The 18,058-nt window shown below is 40.1% G+C and overlaps 1 protein-coding gene across 2 annotated transcripts in view; it reads right to left on the bottom strand.

Moving 5' to 3' along the window:
- Positions 1 to 18,058, bottom strand: part of LOC135558813 (EF-hand calcium-binding domain-containing protein 14-like) — a 25,257-nt gene extending 7,199 nt beyond the window's left edge. The window contains exons 1-9 of one of the 2 annotated variants that reach the window (XM_064992965.1): positions 17,265 to 18,058; positions 10,648 to 10,796; positions 10,252 to 10,397; positions 9,962 to 10,060; positions 7,142 to 7,252; positions 6,531 to 6,620; positions 6,046 to 6,210; positions 3,485 to 3,611; positions 3,253 to 3,375 (exon numbers count right to left, since the gene is read on the bottom strand). In XM_064992965.1, the coding sequence (XP_064849037.1) occupies positions 3,253 to 3,375; positions 3,485 to 3,611; positions 6,046 to 6,210; positions 6,531 to 6,620; positions 7,142 to 7,252; positions 9,962 to 10,060; positions 10,252 to 10,397; positions 10,648 to 10,796; positions 17,265 to 17,443 (1,189 nt within the window). In that variant the 5' untranslated portion in view covers positions 17,444 to 18,058. The remainder of the gene's footprint in view (positions 1 to 3,252; positions 3,376 to 3,484; positions 3,612 to 6,045; positions 6,211 to 6,530; positions 6,621 to 7,141; positions 7,253 to 9,961; positions 10,061 to 10,251; positions 10,398 to 10,647; positions 10,797 to 17,264) is intronic. The other variant, XM_064992966.1, reaches the window with a different exon arrangement.

Below are 18,058 nucleotides of genomic sequence, written 5' to 3'. Positions count from 1 at the left end.
AGGTAGTTTGACCCAGGTGATGCGTTGTGCAGACCTCCTCACTACCCTCTGGAGAGCCTTACGGTTGTGGGTGGAGCAGTTGCCGTACCAGGCGGTGATACAGACCAACAGGATGCTCTTGATTGTGCATCTGTAAAAGTTTGTGTGTGTTTCTGGTGACAAGCCAAATTTCTTCAGCCTCCTGAGGTTGAAGAGGCGCTGTTGCGTCTTCTTCACCACGTTGTCTGTGTGGGTGGACCATTTAAGTTTGCCCGTGATGGGTATGCCGAGGAACATAAAACTTTCCACCTTCTCCACTACTGTCCCGTCGATGTGGATAGGGGGGTGCTCCCTCTGCTGTTCCCTGAAGTCCATGATCATCTCCTTTGTTTTTTTGACGTTGAGTGAGAGGTTATTTTCCTGACACCACACTCCGAGGGCCTTCACCTCCTCCCTGTAGGCCGTCTCGTCGTTGTTGGTAATCAAGCCTACCACTGTAGTGTCGTCTGCCAACTTGATGATTGAGTTGGAGGCGTGCATGGCCCCGCAGTCATGGGTAAACAGGGAGTACAGGAGAGGGCTGAGAATGCACCCTTGTGGGGCCCCAGTGTTGAGGATCAGCGTGGTGGAGTTGTTGTTTCCTACGCTCACCACCTGGGGGCATCCCGTCAAAGTCCACCACCCACTTGCACAGGGCGGGGACGAGACACAGGGTCTCGAGCTTAACGACAAGTTTGGAGGGTACTATGGTGTTAAATGCTGAGCCATAGTCGAACAGCATTCTTACATAGGTTATGGCAGTGTGCAGTGTGATTGCGATTGAGTCGTCTGTGGAACTATTGGGGCGGTAAGCAAATTGGAGTGGATCTAGGGTGTCAGATAGGGTGGAGGTGATATGATCCTTGACTAGTCTTTCAAAGCACGTTATGATGACGGAAGTGAGTGCTACGGGGCGATAGTTGTTTAGCTCAATTACCTTAGCTTTCTTGGGAACAGGAACAATGGTGGCCCTCTTGAAGCATGTGGGAACAGCAGACTGGGATAGGGATTGACTGAATATGTCCGTAAACACTCCAGCCAGCTGGTCTGCGCATGCTCTGAGGACGCGGCTAGGGATAATGTCTGGGCCGGCAGCCTAGCGAGGGTTAACACGTTTAAAATGTTTTACTCACGTTGGCTGCGGTGAAGGAGAGCCCGCAGGTTTTGGTAGCGTGCCGTGTCGTGGCATTGTATTGTCCTCAAAGCGAGCAAAGAAGTTGTTTAGTTTGTCTGGAAGCAAGACATCGGGGTCCGCAACAAGGCTGGTTTTCTTTTTGTAGTCCGTGATTGACTGTAGACTCTGCCAAATACCTCTCGTGTCTGAGCCATTGAATTGCGACTCCACTTTGTCTCTATACTGAGGCTTAGCTTGTTTGATTGCCTTGTGGAGGGAATAGCTACACTGTTTGTATTCGGCAATGTTTCCGGTCGCCTTGCCCTGATTCAAAGCAGTGGGTTCGTACTTTCAGTTTTACGCAAATGCTGCCATCAATCCACGGTTTCTGGTTGGGGAAGGTTTTAATAGTCGCCGTTGGTACAACCTCACCGATGCACTTACTAATAAACTCGCTCACCAAAACAGCGTATACATCAATGTTGTTGTTCGACGCTATCTAGAACATATCCCTATCCACGTGATCGAAGCAATGTTGAAGCGTGGAATCAGATTGGTCGGATCAGCGATGAACAGACCTGAGCACGGGCGTTTCCTGTTTTAGTTTCTGTCCATAGGCTGGGAACAACAAAATGGAGTCATGGTCAGATTTGCCAAAAGGAGGGCGAGGGAGGGCTTTGTATGCGTCGCGGAAGTTAGAGTAACAACAATCCAGAATTTTGCCAGCCCGGTTCACGCATCCGATATGCTGATGGAGGTCAGGGAGAAATAAAAGTTTATGGCCCATATCACTAGTGTCCTGCCTAGCAGTAAATAACAATGTTTGTTCAGATGTGTAGGAGGAGACTCGGCATAAAAGGAACGGATAAATATCTGTGCTTGTGTGAAAATGTTTGTCTAATGCAGTTGTATTGATCCTCTGGGAAGAACTAAACTTGGTTAAGCTTTCATTAGTGTCCTTAGAGTTTTTTTAAAGCCTAACACAGTAAAAAAAAACAGATCTCTCGAGCTTAAAATGACTGATTTTTATGGGGATACAATATAACGTCCATCTAACCTGGAGGAAATTATTGTCCAAAAACAAACAAAAGTGGCACTGACCCAATGATAAAGACAGTGAATATGCACACTCACCGGCAATATGGCCAATGTTCTCCGCTGGTGCCAATAAGATGCTCGCTCAATTAAGTTACGAATTTTGATAACTAAAAGACAGATTGGAGTATGTTCATTGTCATCTCTTTACAGCAATAGCCATTTGCTTTCCAAACAGTTTTTCCACGATGGTATTTTTAAATATTGCTATATGCCTGGCCGGATTGCTCTGCTTTCACTGACAGTTGCAACTCAACAATATATGTGGTATCTGCAGTGAGCCCTGCACAAATTGTAGGCCCTTCCAACTGTAGGCTATGAGATTAAAACAATCCACAGCTTTTTAGTTGTTGTTAGAAGCTAATGATCCTCTGTGATCAAATCCTTTTTTTTCTGGTGTAGTAGCCTATTTTGAATGATTTTCTTTCTTTCTGTATAGACTAATTAAGCTAATTTTGGCTATTTAATTCTATTTACTTTAGGGAAAGCTTAGCTTCCCCTAGCCGTATGAACACCCCGCCTATGCCTTTTAATGTGGCGTAAACACAACCAGTCATGTTTTCATCCGATTGTCAAACAATCACTTAAAGGTACTCCTGTAGGTTACATTCTGCGATTGTCATTAGGCCTAGACTTGTAACATGATTTGATGCATCCACTGTTGTCCCCGCACGCCTCGGTCTTGGCCACTCATCTCCGACTTGACAAAATGTAAGTGTTCTCCTCGAACCACAACTCAATTTACAGGGTATACCACACGGTTTCCAGTTAATTCGCTAACTTTTCCATGCGGCTGACATACAGTAATGTTAACTAATAGGGTAATAGCCTATAGTTTATTGGGCATGTTGTATTAATTGCGATAGGCTCATGTTTTACCGGGACGGAGTACCCCCACTATTTATTTTGCCGGGACGCCATACCGCCATATGACAATTTGCTACTTTTTCCACCACTGCGTATGACTAAGATTGTGATGTATGATCACAGATATTAAACTTCTTAACTAAAAATGTATCCAATACCTTTCAGAGAGCTGACTCCAGGGAATGACACAGTCTTTGGGCTTTCTGTTCCAGACTCTCTCTTGGTGCGGTTTGGAGTCAAAAACCATGGACGCCTCGTTGGCTTTGAACCTGTGGATTTTTCTGGAGAAAGAACAGGCCAAAGTCATCCAAAGGTAACATTGTACATCACTGTACTTGTTTTTTTAATGAAAATGTAATAGACAATTAAGCTTTCTTGTCTTATTTATACCATGTGTAGCTTCTGAAGTTGCTGCTTTAAGTCCATCTGCATTGGTGTCCCTCTCTGTGACCAGGTCCTTCACTGGTTCTTTTGCATCTCCACTGACAGGCAATTGTTCAACTACCTCCACAAGGTCCTTAGAGGTTGAAATGTAAATTTTGTTTTATACACAGTACATCCGGAAAGTATTCAGACCCCTTCCCTTTCTCCACATTTTGTTACGTGACAGCCTTATTCTAAAATTGATTAAATATATTTTTCAATTCTCTGAATGTCCTTGAGGCCCAGCCAGAGCCCAGACTTGAACCCGATCGAACATCTCTGGAGAGACCTGAAAATAGCTGTGCAGCGACGCTCCCAATCCAATTTCACAGCACTTGAGAGGATCTGCAGAGAAGAATGAGAGAAACTCCCCAAATACAGGTGTGCCAAGCTTGTAGCGTCATACCTAAGACTCGAGGCTGTAATCGCTGCCAAGATGCTTCAACAAAGTACTGAGTGAAGGGCCTGAACACTTTTTTTGTTGTAAAAAAGAAAAAGAAAAAAACTTTTTTGATTTGTCATAAAGGGGGAATTGTGTGTAGATTGATGAGGGGGAAAAACAATTGAATCTATTTTAGAATAAGGCTGTAACGTAACAAAATGTGGAAAAAGGGGTCTGAATACTTTCCGAATGCACTGTAGATACATATATATTTTTTACATTTAAGTGATCATAGCATAATTGATGGTGTTTTGATACATGCGAGCACAACTATAAAATCATGAACGCCCCAATTTGAAATGCAGCTCAACTCCAGTGCAGTAAGAACAGTACATCTTATCTGGGGAAAAAGCCAATGAGTGGCAAGCAGCTCTTTCTACAGCTGATTCTGAATCTTATCGGTCTGTGTGCCATAACAGGACTATATAATCTGAACCATCTGTAACAGGAATTTCAAGGTGAACCAAAAGGAGAGCAATCATTGATAAACTCAATCATAAATAAATCCGGTTTATTCCAAGTTGCAACAGAGAGACACCTCCAGAACAGAACCAGAAAAAATGTTTAACGGGCCTCTTGGAGACAGGCCCTTTACATTCTAATCAGAAAGTGACAAATGTCCTCTAAACCTCAGCCGGAGAAGCTTGAACCATGTACAAAGTCAAAACAAAAGATAATGACTTTGCCAGCTGCAACAAACGATATGGGGCGATTCCACGGCAGGAAGGCCCAGAAATATTTTCTGCCTCTCAGATTGTTGTTCTCAAGTCTCACATTGGTAGGAAGGCTATTTGATATGCTTTTTACATTTGTATCACAAACCATATGAGAAATTCATGATGAAAGTGGCCATTTTAGGCCCCTTTTAGACCTATACATGCCTTCTGTAAGAACCTATGATCCGTGAACCATACATGATACAGACATCGTGGTGTCATTATACTCATTATAGATGTGCTAAAATATGGAGCAAGTCTAGATTCTGAAATACAATTTTTCACATAAATGTATTTTACATTAGTAAAAATGTGTATGAATATCTCAAAAGTACCCTTTATGATTTTGTACATTTTTAGACATGTACTTTAAACAATACTCTACAAGTACATCAATTTATTGAAGTGGGTACTCTGTTACAGTACTTCTGAAGTCATGATACATTTTATGAGTACCATCACAGTGAATGGGAAAATGGATTCAAAGAGAACTCCTTCTACTGGTGATTTGTTGATGACCTATAAATATACATTTCTATGATGTATATTTCCAAAACATGTATACTTTCCAAAACGCTATATAAATATCCATGTTCAGAAATGTTTATTGTTTAAAGAAACTAAAGAGATTGGTGTGTTTTTTCACCATCTAATCATGGCATGGTGTATTTGTTTGAAATCTATCATTGATGGTTTCATTTCAGAGACAAATTTTAAAAAATTGCAAAACGCTATATAAATAAGTAGTACTGCTAGGTTTTACAGTCAAATGTAACAACTACATTTTTAATAGAGCACTGCACAAATGATACATTTGGCATCAATATTATTATCATCATCAATTACAGTTTAAGACATTTTATTCATTTAACAGATGTTCTTATCCAGAGGGACTTAGTTTGTGCTTTCATCTTAAGATAGCTAGCTGAGACAACTAAATATCACAGTCAAATATACAAATATTCCATTCCAGCTAAACAATGGATATATAGCGTTTTGCAAAAGAACATTATAACACACAATCTATGAATTAAATATCTGAAAACAGTAATATTTTACACATAAATGAAGGTACCCATTAGCAATAATTTCAGGTTAAAAAAAGTGAAAAATTGGTGGATATAACGTTTTAGAAATAAACTCATGTATAAAATTGATCACATCTTCAAAAGTAGCAGAGCACCCACTCTGGAAATGTGACACGTTGAGAGAGCACTGTAATGTTCCAAATAACACATAAAAAAAATAAAAATAAGATCAACCAAAAAGGGTACTTCTGAGATATTCATATAAATATTTTTAATGTAGAATACATTTTGAAGTCTTAAATTACTGAATATTTATTCATCGTAAATATTCCCATTACTCACACTGTGTGGTGTTGTCTGAGGAGAGCCCTGCTCCATGGAAGACACCCTCTGAGTGAGGTTGGACACAACGGTTTGGAGATTCTGGATCTGGTCACCAGTCCAGGAGTGGTACAGCCCTTGGGTCTTGTTAACCTCGCTCACAACCTCTCTCAGGTGAGTTACATCCTGTAAGAATACAACACAAACAAACAAATATATATATTATTTCTTAATCTGATTGATGGACATATGTGTTAAAAATGAATTTTTGATTAAGGAACTGATCAGCACTACCATCAGTCCAGTTTGATTAGATAAATATGTAAGAAACTGACTTTATAAAATCATATTACATTAACCACGCTCTATTTTATCCCAACAAAGTACTTTTGTGTGAGAAAATGAATCCATGAGAAGAATACTCAGTATTCTACCCTTCATAAATGGAATGCATTGAAAGGGTATGAGAATGGAATTGATCAACAGTAAGAGTAGTGTACCCGTACCTGGTTATGAGCTAATGTTGATGAGCGGTTGCTTGTTTCTTTTTCAACTGAGGCTGTTGATTTCACATTTGATTCTTTAGCCTCTGCATCCTATTTTGCCCACAGAGAATAAAATAGCAAGTCTTTAGTTGATCTGACAGAAACTGACCCAGATTCACTTTGCAGGCTGGCCTGTTTAATATGCCAAAAAAGGGATTAGCACTTGTGCGGATACTGTTAGATTGTTTCATGTAATGTGGATGACGCATGCACACACACAGATAATCCCATCCATGTTACACATTGAACATAGGGCCCCATGTTTTATTTCACCTATAATCTGCCACAACATTCAAAAGGTGCACAACAAATCAGTGGGGAGAGTTGCTACTTCTGCCAGCTATATAAAAATAAAAATAAATTGTAGCTAGTTCAAGGATAGATTAGTGTACTGACCTCAGTTACGTCTTTCTACTGGTCTAGATGTTGTATAATCTGTCATCTAGTTCATTCTGCAGCTCATGCATTTGGACATTGGTACCGCTAACTGGCTCAGACAAACTAAAAGCAGGCATAGGTTCAAGCTGAAAAGAGCAGAGTGTAAAGGAAGCTAGTATTTTTATGTTCTTTACCATGGTCTTCTTGAGGTCGTCTGTTTCTTTCTTCTGGTCCTCAAAGGCCGTCTGTATTGTCTTGACATCATGCTGCACACTGGTTAAAGTGCTGCCGATTGAAGCCACACTCTGCAAATGAAAACATTTAAGCCTCACTTTCCAGATGCATAAACTTTTTTTAATGGCAATATGACAACCCAATAGACCGTGGGTGAATACCGAGAAATAAATATTGATGGCAATAATTGCAAACAAACATTTGTAAGTCGCTCTGGATAAGAGCGTCTGCTAAATGACTTAAATGTAAATGTAAACATGGCAAATACTTCTGAATATACAGTTGAAGTCAGAAGTTTACATACACCTTAGCCAAACGCATTTAAACTCAGTAATTCACAATTCCTGACATTTAATCCTATGAAAAATTCCCTGTCTTGGGTCAGTTAGGGTCACCACTTTATTTTAAGAATGTGAAATGTCAGAATAATAGTAGAGAATGATTTTTTTTTTTTTTTTTTATTTCATCACATTCCTAGTGGATCAGAAGTTTACATAATAAATTAGTATTTGGTAGCATTGCTTTTCAATTGTTTAACTTGGGTCAAATGTTTCAGGTAGCCTTCCACAAGCTTCCCACATACAGTTGGGTAAATTTTGGCCCATTCCTCCTGACAGAGCTGGTGTAACTGAGTCAGGTTTGTAGGCCTCCTTGCTCCCACACGCTTTTTATGTTCTGCCCACAAATTTTCTATGGGATTGAGGTCAGGGCCTTGTGATGGCCACTCCAATACCTTGACTTTGTTGTCCTTAAGCCATTTTGCCACAATTTTGGAAGTTTGCTTTGGATCATTGTCCATTTGGAAGTCCTATTTGCGACCAAGCATCAACTGATGTCTTGAGATGTTGCTTCAATATATCCACATACTTTTACTTCGTCATGATGCCATCTATTTTGTCAAGTGCACCAGTCACTCCTGCAGCAAAGTACCCCCACAACATGATGCCGCCACCCCCGTGCTTCACGGTTAGGATGGTGTTCTTCGGCTTGCAAGCCTCCCTATTTTTTCACCAAACATAACAATGGTCATTATGGTCAAACAGTTCTATAATTTGTTTCATCAGACCATTTCTCCAAAAAGTACGATATTTGTCCCCATGTGCAGTTGCAAACCGTAGTCTGGCTTTTTTATTGCGATTTTGGAGCAGTGGCTTCTTCCTTGCTGAGCGGCCTTTCAGATTGTCGATATAGGACTTGTTTTACAGTGGATATAGATACTTTTGTACCTGTTTTCTCCAGAATCTTCACAAGGTCATTTGCTGTTGTTCTGGGATTGATTTGCAGTTTTTACACCAAAGTACGTTCATCTCTAGGAGACAGAACGTGTCTCCTTCCTGAGCGGTATGAAGGCTGCGTGGTCCCGTGGGGTTTATACATGCGTACTATTATTTGTACAGATGAAAGTGGTACCTTCAGGCATTTGGAAATTGCTCCCAAGGATGGACCAGACTTGTGGAGGTCAACAATTTATTTTCTGAGGTCTTGGCTGATTTTTTTTCATTTTCCCATGATGTCAAGCAAAGAGGTACTGAGTTTGATGGTAGGCCTTGAAATACATCCACAGGTACACCTCCAATTGACTCAAATTATGTCAATTAACCTATCAGAAGCTTCTAAAGCCAGGACATTTTCAGGAATTTTCCAAACTGTTTAAAGGCACAGTCAATTTAGTGTATGTAAACTTCTGATCCACTGGAATTGTGATACAGTGAATTATTATTAAGTGAAAAATGACTTGTGTCATGGCCAAAGTAGATGTCCTAACCGACTTGCCAAAACTATAGTTTGTTAACCTCTTACATCTATGGGGGCGCTATTTCATTATTGGATAAAAAAACGTGCCCGTTTTAAGCGCAATATTTTGTCACAAAAAGATGCTCGACTATGCATATAATTGACAGCTTTGGAAAGAGAACACTGACGTTTCCAAAACTGCAAAGATATTGTCTGTGAGTGCCCCAGAACTGATGCTACAGGCGAAACCAAGATGAAACTGTGCGTCATCTTCAACTGCACGTCTTGTTCCAAGCGATTCAGTGGAGAAAGCAGACATCCACGAACGATATATCAATGAAGAGATATGTGAAAAACACCTTGAGGATTGATTCTAAACAGCGTTTGCCATGTTTCAGTCGATATTATGGAGTTAATTTGGAAAACAGTTCGCCGTTTTGATGACTGAATTTGTTTTTTTTTGGTACCCAAACGTGATGTACAAAACGGAGCGATTTCTCCTACACAAAGAATCTTTCAGGAAAAACTGAACATTTACTATGTAACTGAGAGTCTCCTCATTGAAAACATCCAAAGTTCTTCAAAGGTAAATGATTTTATTTGAATCCTTTTCTGTTTTTTGTGCAAATGTTGCCCGCTAAATGCTACGCTAGCTATCAATACTCTTACACAAATGCTTGTTTTGCTATGGTTCAAAAGCATATTTTGAAAATCTGAGATGACAGTGTTGTTAAGAAAAGGCTAAGCTTGAGAGCTAGCACATTCATTTAATTTCATTTGCGATTTTCATAAATAGTTAACGTTACGTTATGCTAATGAGCTTGAGGCTATAAATAGGATCCCGGATCCGGGATTGCTCGACACAAGAAGTTAACAAGAAATTTGTTGAGTGGTTGAAACACTTGGAGTCATTAAAACTCGTTTATGTAAACTTCCGACTTCAACTGTACATATGAGAAACCTTGTTGTCTCTCTTTTGCATCTCAATTATGCTTCAAATGCTTGCATTTTGCATATCTCACAGAAGTGATCAAGTTTAGATCTACCTTTTGGAGCTCTTCAACTGTGGTCGGAAGGTTGATTAAGTCTGAGGCTGATTTGATGTTGGCCTTTAGATGGTTCACCGCAGTGTCCAGAAAACTGATCTAATGTGAGAGAAGCATTCCAGAACACAGAACATTCAATTACATGTGGCAAACATACTTCCCTTTCACTCTACCTTGTTTAAACCTTGATTTAACCTGCCATGGTGTGAGAGGTTTCACAACAATGGGGCTGACGGATGACAAAACAAGATAGTTCTACAGATAACATCACTTTCCTTTTAGTACTGTACCTTTCTGTTAATCTCTGTAAGGTTGGACCACAGTTTGTTCAGACCCTTGTCTCCACTTTCAATGTCTTCCAGTTTTCTCTGCTTTGTCTTCAGATCTTCACTTAGTTTTGGTATTTCATGTGACGACACCTTCTGGCCGGATTCCACTGTAGAGAAAATATGCAGTAAAAAAAAAAACACAAAAAAACACAATGTACTAAAACTGTAGTCACTGGGCTGTATGATTGCACATCAATTGCTTATGGCTGAGTTTTACAAAGGTTAGCCTACTATTTATTGCGACGTAAAGTGGGATAGTGTGTACTATTGTGGCTGAATTCATGCTTGAACCTGATGGCCTTTTTTAAAGATCGACATGGGACAAATGACAGGTTGCAGTGTTTGTCTGATGCTTACTTGTATGCAGCTTTTCTTTGAGGGAGTCTAGATCTTCTTTCAGGGCAATCTGCATCCATATCAGTCCGGCACAAGCCGTAACACAGGCAGCCAGTATGATGAACAGGAACAAGGGATAGCAGACATTGCAGCACTTCACGTAACTTCTTCTATGATGAATGAGAAAGTTTATATTAATATTTTACATTCACAAGCTTTATGCACCATAGCCAAATAATGGACTAACGTTACTCCTTAAAGTCCAAGGACCGTACACGTTCTGTTCAGAGATGAATTGGCTCCGTCAGCCAAAACAGCCAAATACTCCATCTAAACGTGAATGGATTCTCAAGTCCAATACGGTTCTAGAAACATAAATCCCTCTACTTTCATATCACATCAAAATAATTTCACAAATGCAAAATACACACTTACTGTACACTGTTTTAACACAGTGACAACATGCTTGTGGCGTCCATCTTCCATTCGGAGACACAGATAGCTCATTAGCATAGTATATGCCTCCATTGTCAATGGAGCAGTCTGTCAACGCTATGTTGGAGGTGCCGCACTATGCCATGTCGACCAGATGGGCATGCGTTTTGCCATATGTTGTTTTTTCCGGATGTCTAGCCCGTATTTTCCTGTACTTAATGCACAGGTGCTTCGCAGAGCTGCAGAACGGTTTGCAGCACGAAGTATATCATTTTCGCCCTGTCCGACCAATCGAGCTACTGGTTTCATATACTGTAGGGCTACCAACAGACTGGTCAATCAAATCAATCAAATGTATTTATAAACCCCTTCTTACATCAGCTGATGTCACAAAGTGCTATACAGAAACCCAGCCTGAAACCCAAAAAACAGCAAGCAAAGCCGGTGTAGAAGCACGGTGGCTAGGAAAAACTCCTAGGCCAGAACCTGGGAAGAAACCTAGAGAGGAACCAGGCTATGAGGGATGGCAAGTCCTCTTCTGGATGTGCCAGATGGAGATTATAACAGAACATGGCTAACATTTTCAAATGTTCATAGATGACCTGCAGGGTCATATAATAATAATAGGGTTAGGGTTAGTCACAGTGGTTGTCGAGGTGTGCACAAGGGCACATTAATTGTTGTAATCTAGTTTGTTTCTACTCTTCAGTCACCCATCTCTAGCAACATCAATACATTGAACTGGTTGTTCCCATATCGATTACTGATTTCAAATCACGAGCTTGCTAAATTACGTATTCATTTTGCATGCCATTCTGTTGGCTAGTTTTGTGAAAACTAGCTCACTAAGCAAGTGTAGTAATGACAAATTGCCCTAGCGTCATTCTTAACTGAGACAAATTTCCAGTCGTTCAGCCGGTATTTTCTCACAATAGTCATTATCATTTGGCCTCTGTATGGTGCCACCCCATTGGAACTTTTACGAACTTCCGTTTGTACCACTGCATGACAATGCAACTCACAACTTCAAGTATTGAACGCTTGCGGTACACTGAACCCACCGTAACCTAGTGCAGCATCCCTAACTTTGTAGACTGCTCCATTGACAACTCGTGCGTTGCTTTGCCGAGCGGTGGTACTATCGGAAGTACACAGACTCCAACTACTGTAGCGAGCTTGAAGCACATGAGCATCAAGTAAGGAAAATGCTGACTAGACATCCGGCAAAAGAAATCGCATATGGTGGACAACGGCATAGTCCACTCTGCCCTCTGTCTGTTTCCGTAAACAAGCACTGTAACATGGAAATATGACCGTGTGGGAATCTTAACCCTATAAAAATGTATATATCAATTTTGCCTTTTTAAACATGTGTTTTATTATTTCTCATTGATATGAAAAATAAGGTCCGCAAGCGATGCGTGTTAATCTTCAGACCGAGAGTCAGGGCTCTTAGCAAAACTTCCCCATAGGGAAGAAGCCTTCGTCCAATGATTTGTGTAATGTAAATGGAACTAAGCGTCATGATCAAGTAAGGCTACATGCATCATTGATAGACATATGTGACCCGTTTCAAGAAGCTTGGCGTATGTGTTTTTTTTGGGGGCAAAAATGCTTTCTGGAACATGTTAACTTTCATCTGCCTTAATAACAAACTTGTATGCCATCTGGTAATACGAATTAAACATTAGAATTACGAGTCTAGTTGGTTTAGCCACAGAAAAAAGACAGGAACCTTCCCGCTAGCCATGATTGGCTGAGAAAATGGATGGGCTTGGACATGCCGAAAGAGGAGTTTGGATTGGTCTGCAAATGTAGCACGCTTCTGTCTATAACATGAGCTGCTCAGCATGTGTAGATAATCCTTGCTAATGTGGCCTTTTTGAAAGATATAACATTAGCCACGGAGAACTGCAAAAGTGTTGCTATGGATCCACTGCCCAGAATTTAGCAGGCACTATCGACAAAGATCAGTGGGAAAACGTTGTGATGGACTACTTTTTGCACACGGTCAATGTCAACCGGAGTGACTTGACACAACGGGCCAAACAAGCTGCAGCTAGCTACAAAACAAACGGAAAGACACGCTGCTGTGGAGCGTTCATCCATGTATACGGGTAAGAGTCTAGCTACATTTCATATATTTTACATTTCTAATTTTGTCAGAAAGTTGTTTTCATTGAAAATTAAAGTGTACCGTTTGATAACTAGCGAACGTTAACGTTCGCTAGCGAGCCAGCAAGCTAAGTGCATGATCCATGTAGTAATACTATTCGTATCTCAGTAAGCCATTTGCATTTCTAGTCATTGCCTAATGTTAACTAGCTAGCTAACATTGAACTTAGCTAACCAACTAAAGTCAGAATGTACATTAGTTTCATATTTTTCCCTACCCTTGCCACACTTGTTAGATATTATGCACATTGACAGCTTGATATCAAATGTCCTCACCATGTGATTTATCATAGTAGCAGGAAACAGCAATCTAAATGATCAGACTGAAAACATGCAAGGAAAAGTGATCTGTGAAATTATGAAGCGAGTGGGACAGGACAAATACAGCTTCATTCTATCCAATCAGAGCAGCAGGATCAATGTACAGCCCACCCTTATCTTTGAAAACAGGCAAACTAGACAGTTGAGTTTTGACCACGCACATGACTGACTCAAAGACAGTACAGTATGGTTTAGAAAGTCTGACTGACACGAGAAACATGCTTGCTGGCACCCACATTTTTTAAATATTTTATCATAGATAAATAAAAAATATATACTTGGATCATAATCGTATCCAGAAAATTGTACACATTCATTACGATACTCGTTTTGTCTGACTACTCAGCACACCCTTAGTGTCTGGGTAAGCATAATCTAATAATGATACAATATTTTTATCTGGACAATTTCTATTTTTGATATTGCTACTATGCAAATAACCATTTCACTATACTGTTTCCACCTATGTATCCCATGAATGTGACAAATAAACTTGTGAAGAACATGACCTGCACCAAAGTCAGATTAGGATATAGGACTAGAAAAAGTGTATTTTTACCAGGAGTTTTTCCTCATTGTAGGCTACTACTTTCACCACTTTTCGTCTTGAAACCTTTGGTTGTTTATTACACGACCTTACTCTATTTAGCACATGGCCTCACATGCGATTCCCTAAAGAGATGGGTGGGGCTAAGGCTTTTGAGGGTGTGAACTAGAAGTCGACCAATTATGATTTTTCAACGCAGATACTGATACCAATTATTGGAGGACCAAAAAAATCTGATACCGATTAAATCGGCCAATTTTTATTTATTTGTAATAGATTACAATTACAACAATATTGAATGAACAATGAACACTTAAAATAATACAGAAATAAAATCAATTTAGTCTCATAAATAATGAAACATGTTCAATTTGGTTTAAATAATGCAAAAACAGTGTTGGCGAAGACAGTAAAAGTGCAATGTGCCATGCAAAAAAGCTAACATTTCAGTTTCTTGCTCAGAACATGAGGACATATGAAAGCTGGTGGTTCCTTTTAACATGAGTCTTCAATATTCCCAGTTAAGAAGTTTTAGGTTGTAGTTATAGGAATTATAGGACTATTTCTCTCTATACCATTTGTTTTTCATACACCTTTAACTATTGGATGTTCTTATAGGAGCTTTAGTATTGCAAAGCCTATCAACTCCCGAAATGAGGCTGAAGTCATAAACACCTTTTCCCAGCATTGCTAAGAGCTGCTGTTTGAATGAATGCTTACGAGCCTGCTGCTGCCTACCACTGCTCAGTCAGACTGCTCTATCAATTAACAAATCATATACTTAATTATAATATAATAAACACACAGAAATACAAGCCTTTGGTCATTAATATGGTCAAATCTGGAAACAAAAGGTTTATTCTTTCAGTGAAATACAGAACCGTTCCGTATTTTAGTCTAAATATTACTGTTACATTGCACAATCTTCAATGTTATGTCATAATTAAGTAAAATTCTGGCAAATTAATTATGGTCTTTGTTAGGAATGAATGGCCTTTCAACAGTTCACAAGCCAGGTGGCCCAAACTGCTGCATATACCCTTACCCTGCTTGCACTGAACGCAAGAGAAGTGACACAATTTCCCTAGTTAATACTGCCTGCTAACATGAATTTCTTTTAACTTCGTATGCAGGTAAAAAAATATATATATATACTTGTGTATTGATTGTAAGAAATGCATTGATGTTTATGGTTAGGTACATTTGTGCAACGAATGAGCTTTTTTCGTGAATGCGCTTTTGTTAAATCATCAAGTTGAAGTAGGCTGTGATTCAATGATAAATTAGCACGCACCGCATTGATTTTATGCAATGCAGAACAAGCTAGTTAACCTAGTAATATCGTCAACCATGTGTAGCTAACTAGATTATGTGAAAATGTATTGCTTTTTAAGATAAGTTTAATGCTAGCTAGCAACTTACCGTGGCTCCTTGCAGCCAGAAGGTCTTTTTGATGCTGCACTCACATAAAAGGTGGTCAAGCCTGCCACGCAGTCTCCTCGTGGATTGCAAAGTAATCCACAAGGATTATGAAGATCCTATGAAAACTTGAAATCGGCACTAATTAATAGGCCATGCCGATTAATCGGTCAACCTCGTGTGAAAAATGCTGAGTAGGTGTAGACAAAGAGCTCTTTTTTTATTTAACCTTAATTTAACTAGGCATATCAGTTAACAACTAATTCTAAATGTACCATTTTTTTATTTCACCTTTATTTAACCAGGTAGGCTAGTTGAGAACAAAGTTCTCATTTACAACTGCGACCTGGCCAAGATAAAGCAGAGCAGTGTGACACAGACAACAACAACATAGTTACACATGGAATAACATGGAATAAACAATAAACAAGCCAATAACACAATAAACAAGTCAATGACACAGTAGAAAAAAAGAAAGTCTATATACAGTGTTTGCAAAAGGCACAAGGTAGGCAATAAATAGGTCATAGTAGCGAAGAATTACAATTTAGCAGATTAACACTGGAGTGATAAATGAGCAAATGATGAAGTGCAAGTAGAGATACTGGTGTGCAAAGAAGCAGAAAAGTAAATAAAAACAGTATGGGGATGAGGTAGGTAGATTGGCTGAGTTATTTACAGATGGACTATGTACAGCTGCAGCGATCGGTTAGCTGCTCAGATAGCTGATGTTTAAAGTTGGTGAGGGAAACTAAAGTCTCCAACTTCAGCGATTCTTGCAATTTGTTCCAGTCACTGGCAGCAGAGAACTGGAAGGAAAGGCAGCCAAATGAGGTGTTGGCTTTGGGGATGATCAGTAAGATATACCTGCTGGAACGTGTGCTACGGGTGGGTGTTGTTATCGTGACCAGTGAACTGAGATAAGGCAGAGCTTTTCCTAGCATAGACTTATAGATGACCTGGAGCCAGTGGGTCTGGCGACTAATATGTAGCGAGGGCCAGCCGACGAGAGCATACAGGTCGCAGTGGTGGGTGGTATAAGGTGATTTGGTAACAAAACGGATGGCACTGTGATAGACTGTATCCAGTTTGCTGAGTAGTGTATTGGAAGCTACTTTGTAGATGACATCCCCGAAGTCGAGGATCGGAGGGATAGTCCGTTTTACTAGGTTAAGTTGGGCGGTGTGAGTGAAGCAGGCTTTGTTGCAAAATAGAAAGCCGATTCAAGATTTGGTTTTGGATGGGAGATGTTTAATATGAGTCTGGAAGGAGAGTTCACAGTCTAGCCAGACACCTAGGTACAATAACGGCCTACCCCGGCCAAACCCTAACAACTTTGTGCCGCCCTAAGGGACTCCTAATCACTGCCGGTTGTGATATAGCCTGGAATCAAACCAGGGTCTGTAGTGACACCTCTAGCACCGAGATGCGGTGCCTTTGACCGCTGTGCCACTAGTGTACCAAATGTGTACCAACACATTTAAGGGCCATTTTCACAAAAGTGGGGTTACAAGTTTATCAACTTTCAAAGCAGAATTACTTTCCCATTGTTCCTCAACTGCAGTGTATTATTATATATCATGTTGTAGCTGAGTCTCTACTTTTATCATATGTAAAAAAAAAAAACTATTTAAAATGTTGCTACATAAGACAAAATTGAGGCACGTCAGTCACATATTTGGAATAGACGTTGTGTCAGCGGAAAATACGCAGGGGCTAAGTAACTAGATCGATCACTTACTTTCCAAAAGCAGCGACAGTAGCAAGGTTGCTGAATTCATCATCATCTGAACTTGATTCGGATTCTGAGTCTAGTGGAGGCTCGGTTCTGAGGAGCCTGTGGCCAGACCCCTTTTTGGTTTTCTTCCTTTTACTGTCCCCAAGTCCGATTAATGCATCGAGTTCCTTCCTCTTCTTCATCCTCTTCTGTGGGGTCAGCGAACCCGCTGAGCCCGACTTAAAACCGACCAAATCCAACGTTTTATCCAGTTTGGTTGTTGTATAAAGTCCTCTAGGTAGCTAGCCAGTACCACCAGCTACAGTTGATTATCTGATAAGGCTTGTTGTTAGCCAACTAGATAGTCGCTTGGCTAACTAGCTACCTGGCTAACGTCGTAATTTGAAACTACTACCATGAGCTACCAAGCATGTAGCCAAGCTTGTCAGACAGCTAGCATGATATTTTAAACGCTCGTTGTACCGGGTTAACGTCTAAAACAGTGAGCAACCCAGCCAGCAACTATTTTGACACTAGCCGCTCAACCCACCGCCCAAGGCACAACCAGAAGTTAAAATGGCGATTTTGAGATAGCTATTGAGCGAAAGACGGTAAACAGTATAAGCTATACATCAGGTTACTTTTAGTAGCACTTCCAATACAGTATACATCTAACCAAAATGGTTTAAATGTCAGTGCAGTCGTAAATGCATCTGACGCGATAATAATGTTGTTTTGATGTTGAACATCTGACAGAGCCGCCCACACTAGCAGCTTCCTTGATGTTCTTCTTTGCTATCTTTCCGTTCGCACATTTC

The sequence above is a fragment of the Oncorhynchus masou genome, chromosome 17, assembly GCF_036934945.1.
Source record: "Oncorhynchus masou masou isolate Uvic2021 chromosome 17, UVic_Omas_1.1, whole genome shotgun sequence".
NCBI lineage: Eukaryota > Metazoa > Chordata > Actinopteri > Salmoniformes > Salmonidae > Oncorhynchus > Oncorhynchus masou.
This window is presented reverse-complemented; position numbering and strand designations above follow the sequence as displayed.